General features: G+C 41.7%; 1 protein-coding gene across 1 annotated transcript in view; it reads left to right on the top strand.

The window, feature by feature from the left end:
• Positions 1-20,389, top strand: part of oxct1a (3-oxoacid CoA transferase 1a) — a 49,275-nt gene extending 28,886 nt beyond the window's left edge. Inside the window, exons 15-17 of the mRNA XM_062516759.1 lie at positions 15,580-15,660; positions 19,300-19,401; positions 19,704-20,389. Of these exons, the coding sequence (XP_062372743.1) occupies positions 15,580-15,660; positions 19,300-19,401; positions 19,704-19,739 (219 nt within the window). The 3' untranslated portion in view covers positions 19,740-20,389. The remainder of the gene's footprint in view (positions 1-15,579; positions 15,661-19,299; positions 19,402-19,703) is intronic.
• The last annotated feature ends 288 nt before the right edge of the window (positions 20,390-20,677 follow it).

Here is a 20,677-nt window from a genome sequence, read left to right as displayed (position 1 = left end):
ATATAAGCTGATAGTCTATCTATAATACAGTGAAATGAACATTTCTAAGTGGCTCCAAACTTTTGAATGGTACTCTACTTGATGTAACAATGTAATGTAATTGATTTAACAGTTGCTATTATCTAAAGCCACTTACAGTTCAGCACAGATTGTCATCAGAATGGGTGTTCCCTGGGAGTTAAACCCAGGGTTGTGATATCTTTAGCATCAGTTATTCTACCAGTCGCTCCACCACATCAGCCACAGGAACACATATAAACTAGTGTCTTCTAATTACAGTATAATCACCTATTAACTGTAGGTATTGGTAACTATTGAAAAGACTGCAGACACCACAGATGTTGATCGTCATTGGTAGTTGCTGACTTTGAGGGGTTAGATTATGCGTCTCATCATTGATGGAGGTCCCTTATCCTCCTCTAATCCACACCCTGCTCCATAAGTATGCGTGTTTTAAACTACAGCGTTCTTAACTCAATGGGTGAGGAGGTGAAGGTTGTCTGGCTAACCTGCATGGCCATAATCACCCCAAAGTGTTTGCACCATGTTGTTTCGATGGGAGCCCTGGGAGTGGCATTGGGCGACACCGAGGGCACAGAGCGTGGCGGCGCACCCTCCGCCCTTATTGATTTGCCACTCAGTCTGGCTGCTGCACTGGCGCCCAAGATCAGAGTGTAAAAGAAGAGAGAGAGAGGGGGGGGTGGGGGCGGGGGGGGGGGGGCACCCATAAAAATAAGACTTGGGTGTTTTATTGCCAACCGCAGTCCCATGAAACAGTGGACGTGCTCCGGCCTCGGTGACCTCCTTTAACACGACGCCGAGCAGCCCTTCTTCAGGGTAACACAAAGCTAGCCTGTCTAGCCCTGTGCTCGTCATTTAGCCAATAAAGCCCTCTGTGGCGGACATTCAATCTATATCTTGGAACACAGCTGCCAATGAAGCATTGGAGACTTCATTATTTTCAGTGTTGCCTATGTCTTTGTAATCACAAAGATGGCAGCCTTTGAACACGGATGGGTCAGAAATGGTAAAACTGTGTCCAAAGAGCCATATTCACAGATATAGATATGAAACTTGGTCCCAGGGTGAATACTGTAAGTTCGAAAACACAGCCCTTGAGTGTTCGTTTGGACGGCGAAGACGCATACCCCCCCCCCCCCCCCCCCCCACACACACACACACACACACACACTCCTCGTCTCCGAGTCAGTTTGCCATCCATAGAAGGCACAGCCTTCTTTTCATAGCATTGCAGCTGGAAAATGTAACACACACACACACACACACACACACACACACACACACAGGCACCCTGCACCACTGACTTGCTGCTTCCTTTTCCCTCACAGCAAACACACACCATATCATTATAGAAAACCCATGCGCCCCTTCCAGCTTGGGCTGCCGTCCTTTAGCTCAGATATGGAGGGTTTAGCCCGCAGACTTATTTTGAAGAGTTGTCCTAGCTGTCTCTGTGATTTTAATTCTTTAAATGTACTCTATGTCTTCATTTGGTTAATGTGTCCATTTTCACACAAATTCCAGGGCAGTTGAGCAACTTTTAAAGTTGTGTATGTTTTGTCATGAGGCTTCATTTGTATCAACCCTTATGGCTGCAGTCACACTGACATGCCTTTTTCACCTCCAAAACACGAGTATTCCAAAGCAGTCGGTGTTAAACATACGAGGTAGAAATTGATTGTGTACATGTTGTTGCCATGATGTGGTCTATTTAGCTAAATTGCCAAGGTAGGCAGCTAATCAAAGGCTCATTGTTGTCTGTTTACGCCCCATTTTCGTTAACGTGAGGCATATTGCAATGGTCAGTTGCACTGTTCCATAGGAAAGCAACTGAATTTGAGTGCCCCAAGTTAAAAGAAAAAAGTGTCAGTGTGAACAGGCTTGACAAATCATGATGATAGAAAAAAGCATTCTTAAGTTCTTTTTTCACCACTGCTTACATATGGGGTTTTAAGAATTCATATAAAAAAATAACCCTGAATATACTGTAATTGTCTAAACTTGCCTTGCAAATGAATAATTCAAGAATTCAAATGTTGCATGCAGAACAGAACCCACTTGAAAAAAGGATGGGAAACCTGGGAAAATTTAAGGTTAGATTTAAGGTTAGATTTTCTTTCTTTTTTACTTTTTGTTGACTTTGATGGAAAACGTCATGAAGCTTAGTAAAGATGTGGAGAACAATCTCTCATGAAACCATGGAACAGAAGACAATGGATAGAATGCATGAATATTTTTATTTTTAAGGCGGAAGTATTTTTGCATTATTATTATTGCATGGGATAAAGTGAATGACTATATGGCTTTTCTGTGAGTCTATTTGGAATGCCTTTTGTGAGAGCTCAATTGTCCTCTTCGGAGGAAGATGTGTGGAGGTCCTCAGGAGCTGAGCAAGATGTGTTGCTGGACTCCTCATCAGAGAACTCAGGGTTGCGGAAGATGGTGTGTAATCTCACTCTCCTCTTGCCCAAAGTTTTTGTGGTTCCAACTGGTATTGTTTGGAGAGACTGATCACTTTTGCATGGAGGTTTAGGCTGCATTGTGTAGTCTATTTGCAGTCCCTCCCTGACATTCGTGACCGATCTCGAGGCAATTACCTTATGTGGAACAGGTGAACAGACGTGGCTTCTCTTTTCTTCGAGACTTGAGATACTCGAAGACATGGACTTTGGCCCGCTTGATGAGCTTTCGAGTCGGTCCTCAACGTTACTCGTCATGTCAGTCCTGGGCAAAACCTCAAGGCTTTTGCTGTAAACTGCAGTGGTTTGATCAGTGTCTACAGGCTTCTGAAAGGCTGAGCATGATGACCACTTCCTTGCTCGAAATGACCTTTTATTAGCAGGGCATGTTGGTTTAGAGGGAGCAATGATAGACGCTGATGAATGACTCTTTGCTTCAAGCTCATTCAAAGATGTTTTTGAATTAGTTGCACTGTCATCTTGATACACCAGATCTAACACCGATGAAGCCAGACATATAGAAACAAAGTCTAGTTTAGATGATGATATCCACTCTCCATCAGTGACCTTATCAATACTGGACAGTGGATGTTCTACCTCCATGGTTTCATCAGAAGCCGTCTCCATTCCAAGATCCTTGCTCTGTTGCAGTTGTGAAGGTGAGGTGGATGGGCTTCTAGCCCCATCTATGAGAGTCCTTTCGATGACATTCAGTGTTCTGCATGCAGCACTAACTGCTGTCTGGCTAGCCACAGGAGACAACCCCCTCTTTGGAGGTTCTTGTTTGAGTGCAGCAGTCAGTTTTTCTTTGACTTGACCATAAACACTGTTGATAAGTTTTATTGCAACTGCATTAAGCAGTTGGAGCGTGTCATCCTTAGGTGCCGAGGAGGGCCTTGGAGTAGTCTCAGGCGACATGGAGACATTTTGTCTGGACATTGAAGCATTTAGCTCACTAGGTACGATTCTTAGCATGTCCCTTGTAAAATGCCTCTCCTCTGACCCCTGTTTCTGTTGTAGTCCTGATGGTATGTCATTCATAGATTGTGAACGTTTATACTCTTTCTTCAATATTTGACGAACATGGTCCTTAAAAGGTGTTGTAGAAAAATGTTGAAGAATTTCATTGGCAATAATGGGATAAAAATTGGGAAGTGACACACTCTTAGTGGCCGTATGTGGTGTCTGAGAACCGAGAGAAATTGTTGATGGAGTCCTTGCTTCAGGTAGCGTGTTTGCACTTGACATTTTAGGAACAACATTTGCATTCTCAGAACTCTTAGACAGCTGTACTCCACTGGAGGAGACACATATGTCATCCCCAATCAAAGTCTTTTTTATATCCTCTAAAGACCTGCTTACAGCTTTCATTGCTGTCCGACAGGCCAATGGAGACATTCCCCTCTTCGAAGATTCTTGACTTATTTTAGTGGCAAGGTTTTCCTTAACTTCACTAAACACTGCCTCAATTAGTTGTGATGCAGCTGCATTGAGTTGATCAAGAAGGACATCATGCTCAGGTGAGCCGCAAGCAGCCGTCTCAACCGTCAAAAGGGAGCGAATGTGTTCTCTTGACATCAAAGTGTTTAGTTCTTTTGATACGGTTTTAAGCATGGTCCTTATAGCTCTCTTCTCCTCAGGCCCCAGCTTTGGTTGTGGTGTGGACGACAACTCTTTTGCAGAAAAAGTACGCTTCAGTTCGTTCTTCACTGCTTGAGTGATCCTGTCCTTAAATGATGATGTTGCAAAATATTGACTTACTTCGTCTGCAATAGCTGAATAAAGGCAGGGCAAAGATTGGGTTTTGGTGGCAGTATAGACTTTGTTGATATCTCTCTGTTGGCCTGTAAGAGTGAAACTGGGCACTTTCAATTGAGTCTCTTGTGATCGAGAACGCTGAGAACTGCAGGGAGAGGATGAAGCAACAGAGGGAGCACTACTGGCACCTGCCAGCATCTCAACCTCATCTGAAGAGATCTCTGTTGTAGCCTGTAAGATGGCTGATTGAGAAACGTCTAAACCACTGGAGGAGGAAGAAGCGTTAGAGAGAGCAGCACCAGCACCTGCTAGTGTCTCAACCTCTTCTGCAGACATCTCTAGTGTTGCTTCCTCGAAGATAACTGATAGAAAATCTTCAGTCTTGAGAACTTCCAGGCTGCTTGTGGCAGATGAGGAACCAGAGAGAGCACCACCAGCACCTGCCAGCGTCTCAACCTCATTTGAAGAGCTCTCTAGTGAAGAGATCTCACCCTCCCGTAAGATAACTGATAGAGCCTCTTCAGTCTTGAGAACTTCTAAACCACAGGAGGAAGAAGAAGCGTTAGAGAGCGCAGGACTATAACCTGCCAGCATCTCAACCTCTTCTAAAGTCTCAAAAACGTCCAGGCTGCTAGAGGGGGATGAAGACCCAGAGAGATCAGCACCAGCACCTGCTAGTGTCTCAACCTCTTCTGCAGACATCTCTAGTGTTGCTTCCTCGAAGATAACTGATAGAAATTCATCAGTCTTGAGAACTTCCAGGCTGCTTGTGGCAGATGGTTCTAAACCACAGAAGGAAGAAGAAGCATTAGAGAGCGCAGGACTAGCACCTGCCAGCATCTCAACCTCTTCTACACTCTCAAAAATGTCCAGGCTGCTAGAGGGGGATGAAGACCCAGAGAGAGCAGCACCAGCACCTGCTAATGTCTCAACCTCTTCTGCAGACATCTCTAGTGTTGCTTCCTCGAAGATAACAGATAGAAATTCATCAGTCTTGAGAACTTCCAGGCTGCTTGTGGCAGATGGTTCTAAACCACAGAAGGAAGATGAAGCATTAGAGAGCGCAGGACTAGCACCTGCCAGCATCTCAACCTCTTCTACAGTCCCAAAAATGTCCAGGCTGCTAGAGGGGGATGAAGACCCAGAGAGAGCAGCACCAGCACCTGCTAATGTCTCAACCTCTTCTGCCGACATCTCTAGTGTTGCTTCCTGTAAGATAACTGATAGAAATTCAAAGTCCATCAGACTTTGAACAACTGTGCCATCAGAGGAAGACTGTTTAGCTTTATGATACCGAGGAGTGTCCTCGTTATTTCTTTGATTGCATGCCAGTCCAATATCACTGAGAGAGACATTTGCCACGGTATTAACTCCTTGAGATGTGCTGACATTTGTAGGCTTAAGAATAATCATTTTAGTAAAACCTGCCAATGCATCAAGATCAATGAAGTTTGTGTTGGATGTTGAGAGTTTGTCGTCTTTGGAGGAGACTGTTCTGTGTTCCTCAATTGTCACTGTGCTAGAGGATGGATGTGTAACAATTTCAGTCTCAGTCTCAGGAAATCTTGAGCACCTCTCTGGTCTGATGCCATTGTATGCTGAAGAAACGTTATGTGATCTCCCAAAATGGCTCGCATTTGACATTTCTGGATCAACTTCTGCTTTTTCAGAACTCTCAGACGGCAACATTCCATTGGCAGAGGCGATGGACATTTCATTCCCCAGGGTAATTTTCATATCCTCCAACGATGTGCATACAGCTCTTATTGCTGTCTGACTGCCCAGTGGACTAACTCCCCTCCTTGGAGATTCCTGCCTTATTTTAGTGGCAAGTTGTTCCTTGACTTCAGTAAACACTGTCTCAACCAGTTGTAATGCAGCTGCATTGACTTGACTGAGAAGGGTATCGTGGTCAGAGGAGGCCCCTGTTGTCTCATTCGGCCAAAGGGAAAGAATGTGTTCTCTCGACAGTATATGAGTCAGTTCCTTGGATACTTTTCTGAACATGTTCCTAATAGCTCTTCTTTCCTCAGGCCCCACGTTCAGATTTGATGAAGTAAGGTCATTTCCATGAAGAGAACGTTTGAGCTCATCCTTCACTGCTTGAGTTATCCTCTCCTTACATGCTAGTGACGTAAGATATTGCATTACTTCATCTGCAATTACTGGATAAAAGCTGGGTATAGACGGTCTTCTGGTGGCAGTATGCACTCCGTTTCCAACATACACTTGGTGGACATCTGAGGATGTTGAATCAAGAGCAGCACTGGGCATGTTCAATTGAATTTCTTGTGATTGAGAATTCTGAACTGCAAGGGGCTGACTAATCTCAAGCTCCTCTGAAGAGCTCTCTTGTGTAGAGACTTCAGATTCCTGTAAGGAGACAGTCCCACATTCTTCAGGCTGGAAAACTGCCACACTGGATGAGGAGGAGGAATAACTAGAGAGAGCACTACTAGCATCTGCCATAGTCGGTGGATAAACATGAAAAGAAAGCTTTGCCTTAATGTTTTTGGTTTTGTTTTCAAATGGCTGCCTTTGGTCTAGTGCCTCCCATGCAATGTCCTCTTTCTTCACAGTGGGAGGATTCATAGACTCGGCCTTGGGCACAACCTGACTCTGAACATCATAATTCATGGAATCTTCATCTGAACAGTATGATTCTGAATCAGAAGTGTTGCCACTTGGAACGTGTCTTCGCAACTTTGGGGTCCTTGCCTCGTCACTGGATGGACTGCAAGCAAGACTTTCATGTGCGATTCTGATGAGATCACCTGAAATAGCGTCAACTTGATCTGCCAGTGTTCCCGTCCCTGATTCCTCAACAGGAGCCTCAGTTCTTGGAGCTTGTTCATACATGTCTGCAGTTATAGCTTCAACAAGACTGATGGTTTCCATTAAATCTGTCTCGAGATTCTGTAGAACAAGGTCTAACCCGTTCAGTGCTCTCTGAAAGGTTTGAGGAGATATCATTTGAGAATCTCCTAAGGAAGCAAAACGATGTCTTTCAAGAACTTTGGCTCTGATCTCCTGAAGAACACTGTTAATGATTTCACACACATAAGGGTGAAATTGTTTCGCAGATGAGGTATCAGATTGGTTATGATGTTCAGAGGACTCAACAAAGAGTTTGGAAGGCCTAACTGTGCGAAAAAGGCACAGTAAGATGTCAGTAGCCAACCTGCCCCTCAGCACCCTGGTTGCCCTATGAGGGTGAAGTTCACAGCTTGTTGGCATAGTCTCATCCCGAATGCACTCTGCAATTTGCATTTTAAAAGAATCACTAGTTAAGTGGTCCAGTAGAGCCTGAGTAATTCTAGCCTTCTTGTTAGCCTCGGGATCAAGTTGGTTTGTCGTCGGCATCTTCACTTTGCCAAGATCAGGCAATTTTGGATATGGCAATTTGGTGTCTGGTGAAGATGTCTGCCATACAGAAACCAGATGAAAGGTATTAACTACCATCATTCATTTAGAGTTCAGTAAAGATTCAACAAGTTGCATTATGCATATGAAAAGTAAATCAGTATCTGTTTACTCTACCTGGCTAGTTATGTCATGTCTCCTGGCTGAAATAGGAGCAAGAGGTTTGAGTATGGGCCTCCTTAGCACGGTAATTTTCTTTGGTGATTTCCCTGCAAAAAGAAGTTAAATAATTCGTAATTCAGTGACAGTCCTTTGGGTAGCTATGTCTATTCAGTTAACAAATAAGTAATTATATTTCATTAGAGACCAATACATGAGATTAAACCCTCCTCAAGACATAAGCATTTGGAAGAAATGTTTGAATTTAAATGGGATACATTCAAATTTTTAAGAAAATCTTAATATCTTTTGTAAGCCCTTCAAGAGCCTGGAGAAGCTCTTTGGTAGGTAGCTCTGGTCATAATGGTACATTATGGTTCAAAAGTGGTTACAGCAATACAATGATAGGGATTCCCTCAATGACCGATCTAGAGCCAGACGCTCATCTGGTCTGAATGCCAGAAACATTCAAAATCTACAAAATCAGAAGCACAGGCAGCCGAACAGTAAAAGTCGGGCATTGGGAAAACTACAAAACGAGCCTTAGGGGCCCAATGGGTGTCTTCTGCAGGTCGTAATATTGTCAACTTTCTAAAATAATCGCTTAAGTATTTTTATTTTTTATTTTGTCTTTTTGCCAATATTTGGTTAACTTTTTTGTGTTTTCTGAAAAACCTGAAAATCTAGATGAATAAGACAGATAGAAATATTATCTTAAAAGGCAGAATTGTATCCAGATATTTGATACGGACGTGCCTTACTGCCACCAAATGCTATCATAGATAGAAAGTAAGAGTTCTATTTTCCATTTAGGACAGAACCTCTGAATATTCCTACCGACTAGCAATTCAAAGCAATCTGTTGTACTGAAAGTATCCTAATTCTGAGATGGATGTAGCTTTATATTGTATTTTAGGAGTTCAATACAATTTACTCATTCTAGTTTTCTCAGGGCACTGTGTGTTGTCACCTAACCAAGACTGGGTTTTAAGACCTCCAAAAATTACGGGACAGTGAATTTGCTTTAGAAAAAAAAAGCCATATCAAAAAGAAAATCAGATAATAGAATTTTCTCTGATGATTGGTCCCCTAGCATGTTTCTGACCACCAATAGTCAACATGATTGAATTTACACAGACAGCAGAACCACGGATGGCAGAATTCTACGTACTGTAAGACCTCAGGTCACTACAAATAATGCTCATTTCTATTATATCAGGGACATGTCTTCTAGCTCTGGGAATAAAGAAAAAAATAGGGTTCACTGACGTGTCCCTTAACACATTTCTCAGATGAGTGTACTAAGCACTCTTGTGGCCTCATACATAAGGAGGGATGGCCACCAACTCCCCTGAACACAGATGAAAACTGTTTGGGAATCAAGGCACGCAGGTCTTTCACAGAGGAATATGATATGGAATGCAGGTTAAGGGGCTGTTCACAATGAGGTGCTTGGTTTTCAGAGCGTCTGCTTGATTTCGCTCTGAGTGGCCTCGAATGTGAATATTTAAAGGCACTTACCTGAGGTTGATGTACCAAACACTTGATTAAGAAGTTTTGTTTGATTCTTTGTGTGTACCCTCAACCTCCTCAAATCCTCCAGGTTTTCCGTCATCCTGTCCACTTCTGCCTGCTGTGCTGCAGCTCTGTGTTCAGAGATACTCATTTCCTGTAAAAAGAGGAAATATTAGGGATTGTAGGACATGGCTAGAGTAATACTGCATGTACATAATGGCTGACTATCTCACCCTTTGTCGTCTTTTCTGCTGGACGTCTCTCATGTGCCTGTTCCTATTTAATTCATGTTTTATTTCATTTTCATTGAGATGCAGGCGTGTTCTATCTCTTGCAGATGTCTGTTGTATCAGTGTCGTTGGTGGAAAAAAAAACAATCGTCAATTTAATATGTATTATTTAAATCTTTTTTTTTTTGTATTAGGCTATTAAGAAAATACCGTAAAAACACAGCAAAACTATGTATTCCTGTCAGATTATATTTCTTCAAGAAATTTGAAGCTGTTCTTACCATTATACTTGGAAGTTTTCCTCCATTCAGGAGTCCATCATCTTCTTTGATTGACGTCTTTGTGGGTTTTTTCGTTTGCCTTTGAAATTACATGTTGGTTTGATTTCATGAGTAATTAAGAATTTTCATTAATAGTACGACAAAAATAGTTTCTGCTTCATAAAATGGCACCTTGTAGTTCATATAGGCCTACATCACTTAATAGTTATTATATGTAAGTATTTATTTTGCTTACGCCAGTCCATGCTGCTGTTGTAGTCCATCATGTCTTGGGAGCTCATTTGTTTGTAGGAAGGTTCTTATATCTTCGACAGTCACATTGTCTGAAATCAGACCCTGCTCTTCCATCTCCAGAAACCTTCTCTGTCTTTCCCTCTATAAATGGAATAATAGTTAAGTGTTTCCTGTAACTGGAATTAAACACTTTATGTTTATCGCATTATGTGAAAACAATAATCACAATGAATTGATCTTTACCTGTTGTTTGTTTTGGTTGTCATTCTTGACATCATCCACATAATCACGGTACATTCTGTATTCCTTTTGCGAGCATACTACCTACAAGGTACACGATTAGGCAAACCTGATTAATATGTAAATATATTACAATAATATGACAATTAAGGAAATACTCATGACTCAATGTAAAACTCAACAATAAAATAAACTTGAGGAAATAGAGGCCATACCATATCATCACTAGTAATCAAGTGTCTTTTCTTGAGATTACTGTGGACATGCTTGCAGTAAACATGCTTCTTAAGGTGGGGATCATGTAAACTGTGATATGTTGGGTCCATTAAATTGCAATTTGGGTCCCGGAGATTGAAATCAGATGATTCCTGATAAAGCTGTGAAAGAAAGATATTTATACAAATTCATGTAAATAACAAATAACAACAGGTTATCACAAGCTCAATTTGTGTTTCTACTTCCGGGAATATTCCTGCCCCCTTGGGTGGGACCAACATGATTATCCTAGCAACCAGGATGGCAACCACTTTATTTTGCCTTGTAACCACTATGACTACCCTTGCAACACTCTAGTAACCATTTCAACTACCCTAGCAACCAACATGATTGTCATAGCATCCATCATATCAACCACTTTATTTAACATAGTAACCATTATGACTAACTACCCTAGCGACCAGCATAGCAACCACTTTATTTAGCATAGTAACCACTATGACTACCTTTGCAACACCCTAGTAACCATTTCAACTACCATAGCATCCAACCTGATTCCCATAGCATCCAGCATGTCAACCACTTTATTTAATATAATAACCATTATGACTCCCCTAGCAACCAGCATAGCAACCACTTTGTTTAGCATAGTAACCACTATGACTACCTTTGCAACACCCTAGTAACCATTTCAGCTACCCTAGCAACCAACATGATTACCATAGCATCCAGCATATCAATCACTTTATAATAATACTGTTACAATAAATTATATAAATGTATAATGGTTATTATGTACATTTACATAACAAACATTATGACTTCGCTAGCAACCACTTTATTTAGCATAGTAATCATAGTAATCACTTTAGCATCCAGCATATCAACCACTTTAATTAACATGAACCATTATGACTACCCTGGCAACCATCTCTACTATCCTAGCAACCATTATGATAATGTCAACCTGGCAACTGCCATAGTGACCTTTGTGACTACCCTAGCAACCACTATGATGTCAACCTGGCAATTGCCATAGCAACCACCATGACTATCCTAGGAACCATCATACCAACCACTTCATATAGCATAATGATTACCCTAGCAACTCTCAATTACCCTAGCAACCACTACTATGACATCATTACCTTAGCAACCAGCATAGCAACCGCTTCATATGGCATAATGATTACCCTAGCATTACCTTGGTAACCTTACAGCCCTTTTGAAGACCTGTTCCTGTGTAACAATCAAGAAAATGAGTACTGTAAACCTACCTTTTCACCCAGTTTACGCCGAGTGAATGTCCCACTGGCTCCTGGCCGGGTGGATGGTTCTGCCATGGCAGAATTCCTCCACATTGGCAACAGGGATTGTTAACTACCTCCCTATAACAAAACAACAAATCAACTTATTTGTCTTGACATTATGGTGTGTCTGCAGATAAATTGACTAAGATATTTCAGTTTAAGAAGAGCTACCTGGGTTTTTTCTCTATTTATTTGACAGATCTGTGCACTGAATGACTGCAAAACATCTGACTGGAGATCTTATAATCTTAAATAAGGCCATGACTATACTATAAACTGTTAATTTTATGACAATTTTATTTTATTTATATCTAATATTTATAGATGCCACTGTAAGTCACTTTAGACAAAAGTGTCTACAAATAACATATATATACAGTGTATGTATACATATACAGTGTGTGTGTGTGTGTGTGTGTGTGTGTGTGTGTGTGTGTGTGTGTGTGTGTATATGTATGTATGTATATATATATATATATATATATATATATATATATATATATATATATAATTTATATATTTATATATATATATATATATATAATTGTAATATAACACATACACACACGCGTATATAAATTACAATATAATAATATAGTATAATTACATTATACATTATATAATTATTACATTGTATATATGCATAAGTATTATATAATTATACATTATACATTATGTTATAATGTATTTAGAATGTTTTAAACGCCATGCTGTTAGTTAAAACAAAAAGCTTACCTACCATACTCCTTGCCGAATCAGCACCGAATGAATCGATCTCTCTGTGCAGCATTAATTTGGGTGGCACCATTACATCATAATGGGACATGGCTGTGACGTCAACGACATCCATAACTACTGTTGCTAAGTTCGAATCTTATATTTGGAACGAGTCATGGAACGAGTATGCCAGAGAATTGTGTAGCAAAGATTCTAGAACAGGCTACGCATAAAGCTTTTAATATCAAACGTGTTTGCCGAAAGTTGTCAACAAAAAGGGGAATCACAGAGTAACCATGTTAAACTTATACATTACAGCTATCAACGTAGTAGGCTACGTTGTTGCATTTCTCGTTCCAACCAAAAAAAATTCTTCGATTTGAGCTGCTCAGTTTGACAAGCTGAGAATCTCGGCTTCATTGAAAATGAGGGCTACCCTCAATGACTCTCCGAGAATGGTTGAATGAATGATGTTTCTGTGGCGCTAGTCGAGTACAAAATTGAAAAGTCGCTGTCGATGCCGAGGCGGAACAAGTTGAGTGAACTCCTGCATTGCGCTACACGTGCTATTGTAATATAAAATGTATTCCACCAGTAGGATTAACCAAAAACAAATTAGCGCTCTGTCACAAGCATAAACCCCCCTTGCATTCCTTTGAAACATCCCACAGGCTAACATCTACATAACCGTATGGCCCTACACAAAGTTAATAGTCCGGCTAATTTGAGTGGCTAAAGTGTCTGTCGGTCTTCTCAGTCGTCTTTTTAGTTCCACATCATGCGTGTTTCGAAAGAAACGGTGAAGTACAAAACATATTTAATTGTAATTTAATTAGTGAAAAGGCGACTTGGACTTTTCCCTTATCATATCAGAGTAGATTTTCCTCTGGCACAACATAACTTAACTCAATTCTGTTGCCCACTTGTTTCCCTGTCGTCTAGGCCTATGCGTGTTTGTAGCTACTGTGCAAAAAAAAGAAAGAAAAAAAGACCTCATGGGTAGCATAGATTACAGTTCATGGATACATTTGCTGCTTCCCAGGAAACAGTGCATTTAATTTATCGAATCCTCTGGGATGGCAGTCTTAGAATGTGGACATGCTTGCAGTACATGTTAGTTACAGTATGTGTGGTCCCCCATTGTTTTCAAATCGTGTAGTGTGTGTGCATGTTTCAAAGAGAAGGTTGACATTATGTGTGTGATACAACCTGCTTTTAAAATAGTTAAGAAACGTATGTGTTATGGTTTATTATATAATATAGTATTGTTTTTGTTATAATTAGTCCATTGATTGTATTTCACATTCTTGTTTTTATTTTTGCTATTCTCCTTAAATGTAACCTTACCACTGGTATTGTTATTATATGATTGATTGAATTATTTATTGGTTAATTGCTATCTCCTAGATATTCATTGTTTATTTCTCATTAGGTTATTGCTTGAAATTATATTGTTTATTCATAATATTGCTGTTCTCCCTAAGTATTTTTTTTTGTAATTGTTCACTGTTATATTAATTTGTATTGTTATTTATTATGTCGCTTTGGACAAAGGCGTCTACTAAATAACTTTAGCCATAACCCTAACCATAGGTAAACTATAGGAATACATTTTCTGTATATCAAATCCATATTTATGCTCTAGCAGCAACAGGTGAGCAAATTCTGGCTTGAATTGTATTAGATTCTGTTGCACTGTAAACACTGGAGTTGAGAGCCGTGATTTGAATCCATGGAACACCCACCCCATACACAACCCCCACCCCCCTGACGACAGATTCCAGCTCCACTGAGCGTGCTCCACCTGCCACCTGTCGCTCACTCACCTGTCACAATGGCTTTGTTATTTATGCAGCTGATGTGCTGCCTGGAGGCTCTGTCTGTGTGTCTGTGTGTGTGTGTGTGTGTGTGTGTCCAGACCTCAGCTGTGTTGGGGACACGAGACTCACACAGGCAGGGCGGAGGAGATGCGGTTAGAGTGGAGGCCTTGGGGGGGTGTTGTTCACATGCTGCTGCCCCTTCGTTTGCTCAGACGGGCATCGTGTCCCCAGGGGTCAGTTAAGCCTCCCTCTGGAAGGGAAATAACAAGACCTTACCACATCCAAAATGCCCTCACTCTCTTTCGCACTGTCTCTCTCTATCTCTCTCTCTCTTGCTCACTTTCTCTCTCTCCACTTTCTCCTCCTGCCCTCCCTCCATCTCTCCCTGTCCCTCTCACTTTCCCTCTGTCTCACTCCCCCCCCCCTCTCTCTCTCTCTCTCTCTCTCGGTCTCTCTCTCCCTGTTTCTTTCATTTTCCCATTTCTCCATCTCTCTCTCCACTCTCCTCCTCTGTCTTCTTTTTCTCTCTATTTCCGTGCGTGTTCTCTTCCCTCTGTTTTCAGCATGATTACTTTTTGTCCAGACAGAGCCTCCGACCCCTCCTCTGCCGTCTGTGTGTGTGTGTGTGTGTGTGTGTGTGCCCTTAGCCCAGTCTCACCCCACAGCACCCCAGGGAGCAGGTAGTCTGAGTCTCAGGTTCCCAGAGTTACCACACTGGGTGGACTTTCCTCGGAGAGGTGTACGAGTTCAGTGCAGTTCAGTGAGATTTGTGTTGTCTTCTACTTCATTATCCCCCGCCACACCGGCTACACTGATGCCTGTAAACACACACACACACACACACACACACACACACACACTTAGATATCTGCCTTTTATGTCTAGTGGTCCATCCTGCCCAATGTTTTAATTAACTCTAGCACTAGCTCAACTGCAGCTTTATGCAGGTTTCGGTCTCAATAACAACAGCTACATTTGCAGGAAAACACACACACACACACACACACACACACACACACACACTCCCCTTTGAGTCTTGAGTTTTGTCTTGCTGAATCTGGGCTCTGACTGAGATGCCAGTCTAGTTGGTGCAGCCTTGTTCTGGCTGCCTCATTATCAAACCGTGTCACCCCACTGTCACTGTGATGGGAGCAGAGTGCTGAGTATCAGGTGAAGCCATAAATAATCTCTCACTCTCTCTCTCTCTCTCTCTCTCTCTTTCTCTCTCTCTCTCTCTCTCTCTCTCTCTGGCACAGGGAGGCAAGCACAAGATTCTGGACCAGTGCAACCTTCCCCTCACCGGCAAGCAGTGTGTGGACAGGATCATCACAGAAAAGGTTTGTGCATCAGCGTCCACAACCCACAAACAGCTGATGGATGGCTGTATAGACATGACGTAATGTGTGTCGGTGCATTCCAAAAGCTGTTGTGGTGCTCAAGGAGAAGCATTGTGTTTGAAACTTGCACAGTGACGCACCTCAACTAAAATGGATTGTGAGACTTGACTGTAATTCATGCTACTCACGCGGACGCAACGGTGCCTCGATTGTTTAACCTGAAAGAATATTACTTCCCCGACGCAAATCAAGTAACAGCCACGGGTTATTTTGAAACGCACGAGGCCCTTGAATAATTTATCATTTTAAAGTGAATTGGAAGTAATTTCTCTTTTATGGGCGAGCGCTGTGGTTTTGATTCAGCGGCTGAGTTAGGGCAATATCCTGCAAAATGAGCTCAATGGGATGACATAATGGCTAATTCACTTTACCAGTCAGCTCACTTAATGCGCTATATGTTGTGAATAGTTTTCCCCTTTTTTTTCCTGAATTGGTTTGAACGATGAGGAAAAATGGACAGATAACGTTTAATTGATACTGCACAAGGTCTGAAGGAGCTGGAAATGGCATTGTTTGTTTCGAACCTAACCCAATCAAAAGATCTTCGCAACCACGTTACATATCGACTCCCAAATGTACAGGCGCTCTCCAGTGCCCTGGGCTGTAATGCCATTAGCCTTCCAACCAAACCACATGGCCCTAATGGTGCAGAGACATTCATCTCTTTTGACCAATTAGATGTGAGATGGTGAATAAGCAAGGCCCACTGTTTGTGTAATGGTCACTTCTTCAAGCCCATCAGAGATAATTCAGGTTAACATTAAATAAAGTTTAGGGTCTGTATGTCTTTTGTATTGTATTGTATTGTATTTTATAACTATAGCTGAATGTCTTATTTAATAATACCTTTGGACCCTACAGTATACGCTGTGGGACGTGGAGTTTTGGTAACCATTCAGTCCAGCTTTTCTAATAAAAAGCATGGAAGTGAATGACTATGCCACAAGTGGCAAGTAGTGTTGGAGACTTCAGAAGTGACCTTTGTAGTTTGGAACAAGAAAGGTCTTGGGGCCCCCCCTTTTTTTCCCTTTGACATTTTTGTGCGCCATCAGCTTGGGGTATTGATTTTACATGGTCGCGTTGCCTTGGACTGTCTGAAGGCTGTACCCTTTCTCCTAGTGCTCTTCTCCTATTGAGCATTCCTGTCATTGTTGAGAATAATCAAAGGCAGAGTCAGCCACAGGATTGTGCTCTAAAGCACGAACCCCATCAGCCTTCTGAAGCGTCCTCAGAGGAGCAGGACTTTGGATGTTGAGGAATCTATAAGCAGGATGCTGCTTCAACAGGTGATGCTCCAATATAGCGTCATTTACTCGCTGTGTGCGGGGATCAAACCGTTTCTCCTCTATTGCTGGTAAACCTGCTGTTTTAGATGGTGTACTGTACCTCACATCCTGCTGCTACAGAGACTGTTCACCCAACTGTTTGTGTCAGTCTTGTTTTTCTTTTCTTTTGCACTCACCTAGTGGCATGCTGTTACTGTGACAGATGGACTGGTATGGTCCTGAGCTTAGTTGTTGTTGTTGTTGTTGTTGTTGTTGTTGTTGACGACATTTATGTCATAATTGTGTATGACACAGCTCTTTTTTTTAACACTTCACACAGATTTGAAAGAAAATCTCAGAGTCGAAAAGCCTTTCTTGTCCATTGGTCTTGGTATGGATATTGTGTTGTACTGAGGAGATTCCAAGGACTTGACAGAACTCTGTTTTATCCAACAACCACGCTTCCGTGTTCGGGTTAAATGTGACTTTTCAGATTATTAACCTCCTGAAAGGAATGCCCTTTGTGAAGTAGTCATTAACATGCTCGTCACATCTCAGGTTTTTTCCTCCAAAAACATTCAGATGTGCAGACTCCCTTGCGTCGTCCCAAAATTACAATCATACACACACACACACACACACACACACACACACACACACACACACACACACACACACACACACACACACACACACACACAATCTTACCTTTTGAGGTTGATGTGTAGCCTGGGGTTTTTGCCAGCATCGTCTAAATATAATCTCCATGTCTGCCTTTTACACCGTTCCCCCACCCACTCATTGGGCTTGTCATAGCCCAGCAGTTGACTCATTTTCGACAAAAGTCCCCGTGGCTATGTTGAATGTTACACAACACGGGCCAGACAAAACAGACTGCAACTGTTAGCCCCTGTAAATTCACAGGAGCCGAGGTCCTGATTGGAGTGCAGTAGCATTGCCGAAAAGTCTTTGTTGGTTCACAGCAAAGATCTTCAAGCGTAGCGCTCTACAATCTTTGATCCACAGCTTCCATCGGTCACTCTGTGTTCTGAGCCTGCTGTCAAGCCCAGTGCCAACCTCAGTCCTGAGAAACAGCCATACTTCACCCAAGCACTAGCCCAGGAAAGTGGGATGCACGTTTTTCACTGTAAACCAATGTGCTACTGTGCTATTGAAGTCATACAATTAGGGCTTTCCTTTTTTTGTCACCTACTTGGTTCAAGATCAAGATGGCTGCTCTGAGCTAGCCCTGAACTGGTGTTTTCCAGAGTTATGAGAATCAGCGTACATAATTTTACTTGTTAATTTGATTCTACAAGCAAAACTGCATGTATTGTGGCAGCACGGATATTTGGCTTACAACCAAACCAGTATCAACCCCGCACACCAGACCAACTGGACTCAATATCTTCCTCTCTCAATTGGGCTAAGACAAATTGAGAAACTTGAGAACATTTGCGAGGCTTTAGACCATGACTCACTGTTTCAAGTACAGGCACTTGTTGCTGCTTATGTGTCAAAATGGTGGACCGAGTGTGTAGAGTCGCTTTGCTCCGCCTTGTACCTTTGAGGTAACCTGAATCTGGATTGGTTAAGTTCAAGGGCCTGTGCAAGGCTGACTGGATTTCACATTCTAGAGAGAGCTTGCCTTCATTCCAACTGCATGAAGTCATGGCCGAGAGTGGAGAGAGGGCAATTATTCCCTTTTTCACCACATAAAGAGACGATGCACTATAGCTGTCATAATGGGCGTGTTGTGTTTGAGTCAATGTATGCATATAGAATGGCAGAGGACACATACTATAGGACCATGTTAAATTAAAAAGCTCCGCTGAACGATTTCATTATAATTCTCGCCTGTGGACAAGCGGTATCTCTCTTTCTCTCTTTCTTTGCCATTCTCCATCTGTCTCACTGTCTCTCAAGCTCTCTTGTGCCCTTGTTCTCTCTCTTTCTCTCTCTCTTCTCTTCTCTCTCTCTCTCTCTCTTTCTCTTCTCTCTCTCGCTCTGAAATTGCTCTCAAGGGAGGGGATGCGTTACAATTGCCTTTAAAATGTTTTATGATTGTCTTTGACAATGTAAATCCATTTTCCATTTTCTCACTTGCCTCTTGGCCTGGCAGTGGTGAAAGGCTCCCATGTTACCAGTGTGCTGCTACATCTGTGTTGGTTGTCATATATAATTCCCTGACACAGTGCTACCTACAGTACCATATTATTACACAAAAATACCTGAAGATTTTTAAAATAATATTGTTTCATTAATGTGTTCATTCATTCTTGCATACGGTCTAATGATCTCTTTGTTTTGACAGGCCGTCTTTGATGTGGACAAGAACAAAGGTCTTACTTTGATTGAGGTTTGGGAGGGACTCACCCCAGACGACATCAAGAAATGCACAGGCACAGATTTTGCTGTAAGTCATCTAGTAATATCATTCAAGGTCAATATAATTTACAAGCAGATAGTGAATTCATCTAGCGGTTTACAAAGGAGAAATCGATACCTAACCGGAAGAGCCTTCCACAAGGAGTTGAATCCGCCTCCTACAGTACATTTAAACTCCAACCGAGCTTTATAGTTACAGTAGCATACGTTGATGCTTACAAACAGTGTTACATGGTGCCTCAGATAAAATGGTCAGAAACAAGTTTATTAACAAGAATAATCTAAATCTATATGTTTGTTTGTTTGTTTGTTTCTTTTTAATGTAAACAGGTGTCTCCTGACTTAAAGCCTATGCAACAGATATAAGCTCCTGAGCCAGCAGTGTGTGGATGGAAAAGCCTTCATCGTCCAGCAATGTCCGATCATATTAGCATTTTCTGCCTCTAATCAATGTGAACCACGAATGTGACCTACTAAATCATGGAATGAACTATTACCGCCCATGTAACGGTCTATATGCACTATATGGACTCTCAGGATAACATTTCAGTCAGAAGTCAAGTACTGTAGGAACTCCTTATAGAAATCAGTGACCAGATCAGTAAGGGATTGTAACTTCTGTGTCAAAGATTTTTTTTAAAAGATTGTTGGAAATGTCATGTATAAGCTCAGATCCAGATCTCGGATGGTATTTATTTTGTTCAGTTTGCCGGTATTGGTTTGATTGTAATGGATTGTTCCACAATAATCACCCAGCAACCTTATTGGAGATTGGTTTTCAATTTACTGTTTGCAGCCAGCTCCATCAGCTACTTCCGTGTTTGGTTTGAGCTTTAGAACAAGCACTAAAAGCATTACAGATGTTAGTTGAGAGGCCTTGTTTTACACACCTACAGTTTTGAAGTCCTTTGTACATATCAAATAGGTTTTTTCCAATGTGTGAATGTGACGTCCATTTTTTATTCTAGGAAAAATGGTATGCTTAGAGTGGAAAATAAATCAAAACGGTTTTGAAATTCAGTGTAACCTTCATGTTTGTGTGCTACAGTTGGAGTTCAACCATTATGCTGCAGACAACTGCTCGAACTGATATGATGCTGAGCTTGTGGGGGTGCTCTTGCTGCGGATGCTAAAATTGTACTTGTCATGTTGTGACCTGACTCCTGTGGACAGTTGGTGCTTGTGCAAACATTTTGGCATATTTTTGCCTGGCAGAGCCAAATCTAAAAGATGATCATTTGCCAGATGGAAGCTTTTATCTATCCATGTCAGCAGCCTCAAGGCTCATATGAACAAATGACATC

The sequence above is a fragment of the Sardina pilchardus genome, chromosome 16, assembly GCF_963854185.1.
Source record: "Sardina pilchardus chromosome 16, fSarPil1.1, whole genome shotgun sequence".
Lineage (NCBI taxonomy): Eukaryota > Metazoa > Chordata > Actinopteri > Clupeiformes > Clupeidae > Sardina > Sardina pilchardus.
Note: the sequence above shows the minus strand (reverse complement) of the source record. Positions and strands in the feature narration are given on the sequence as shown.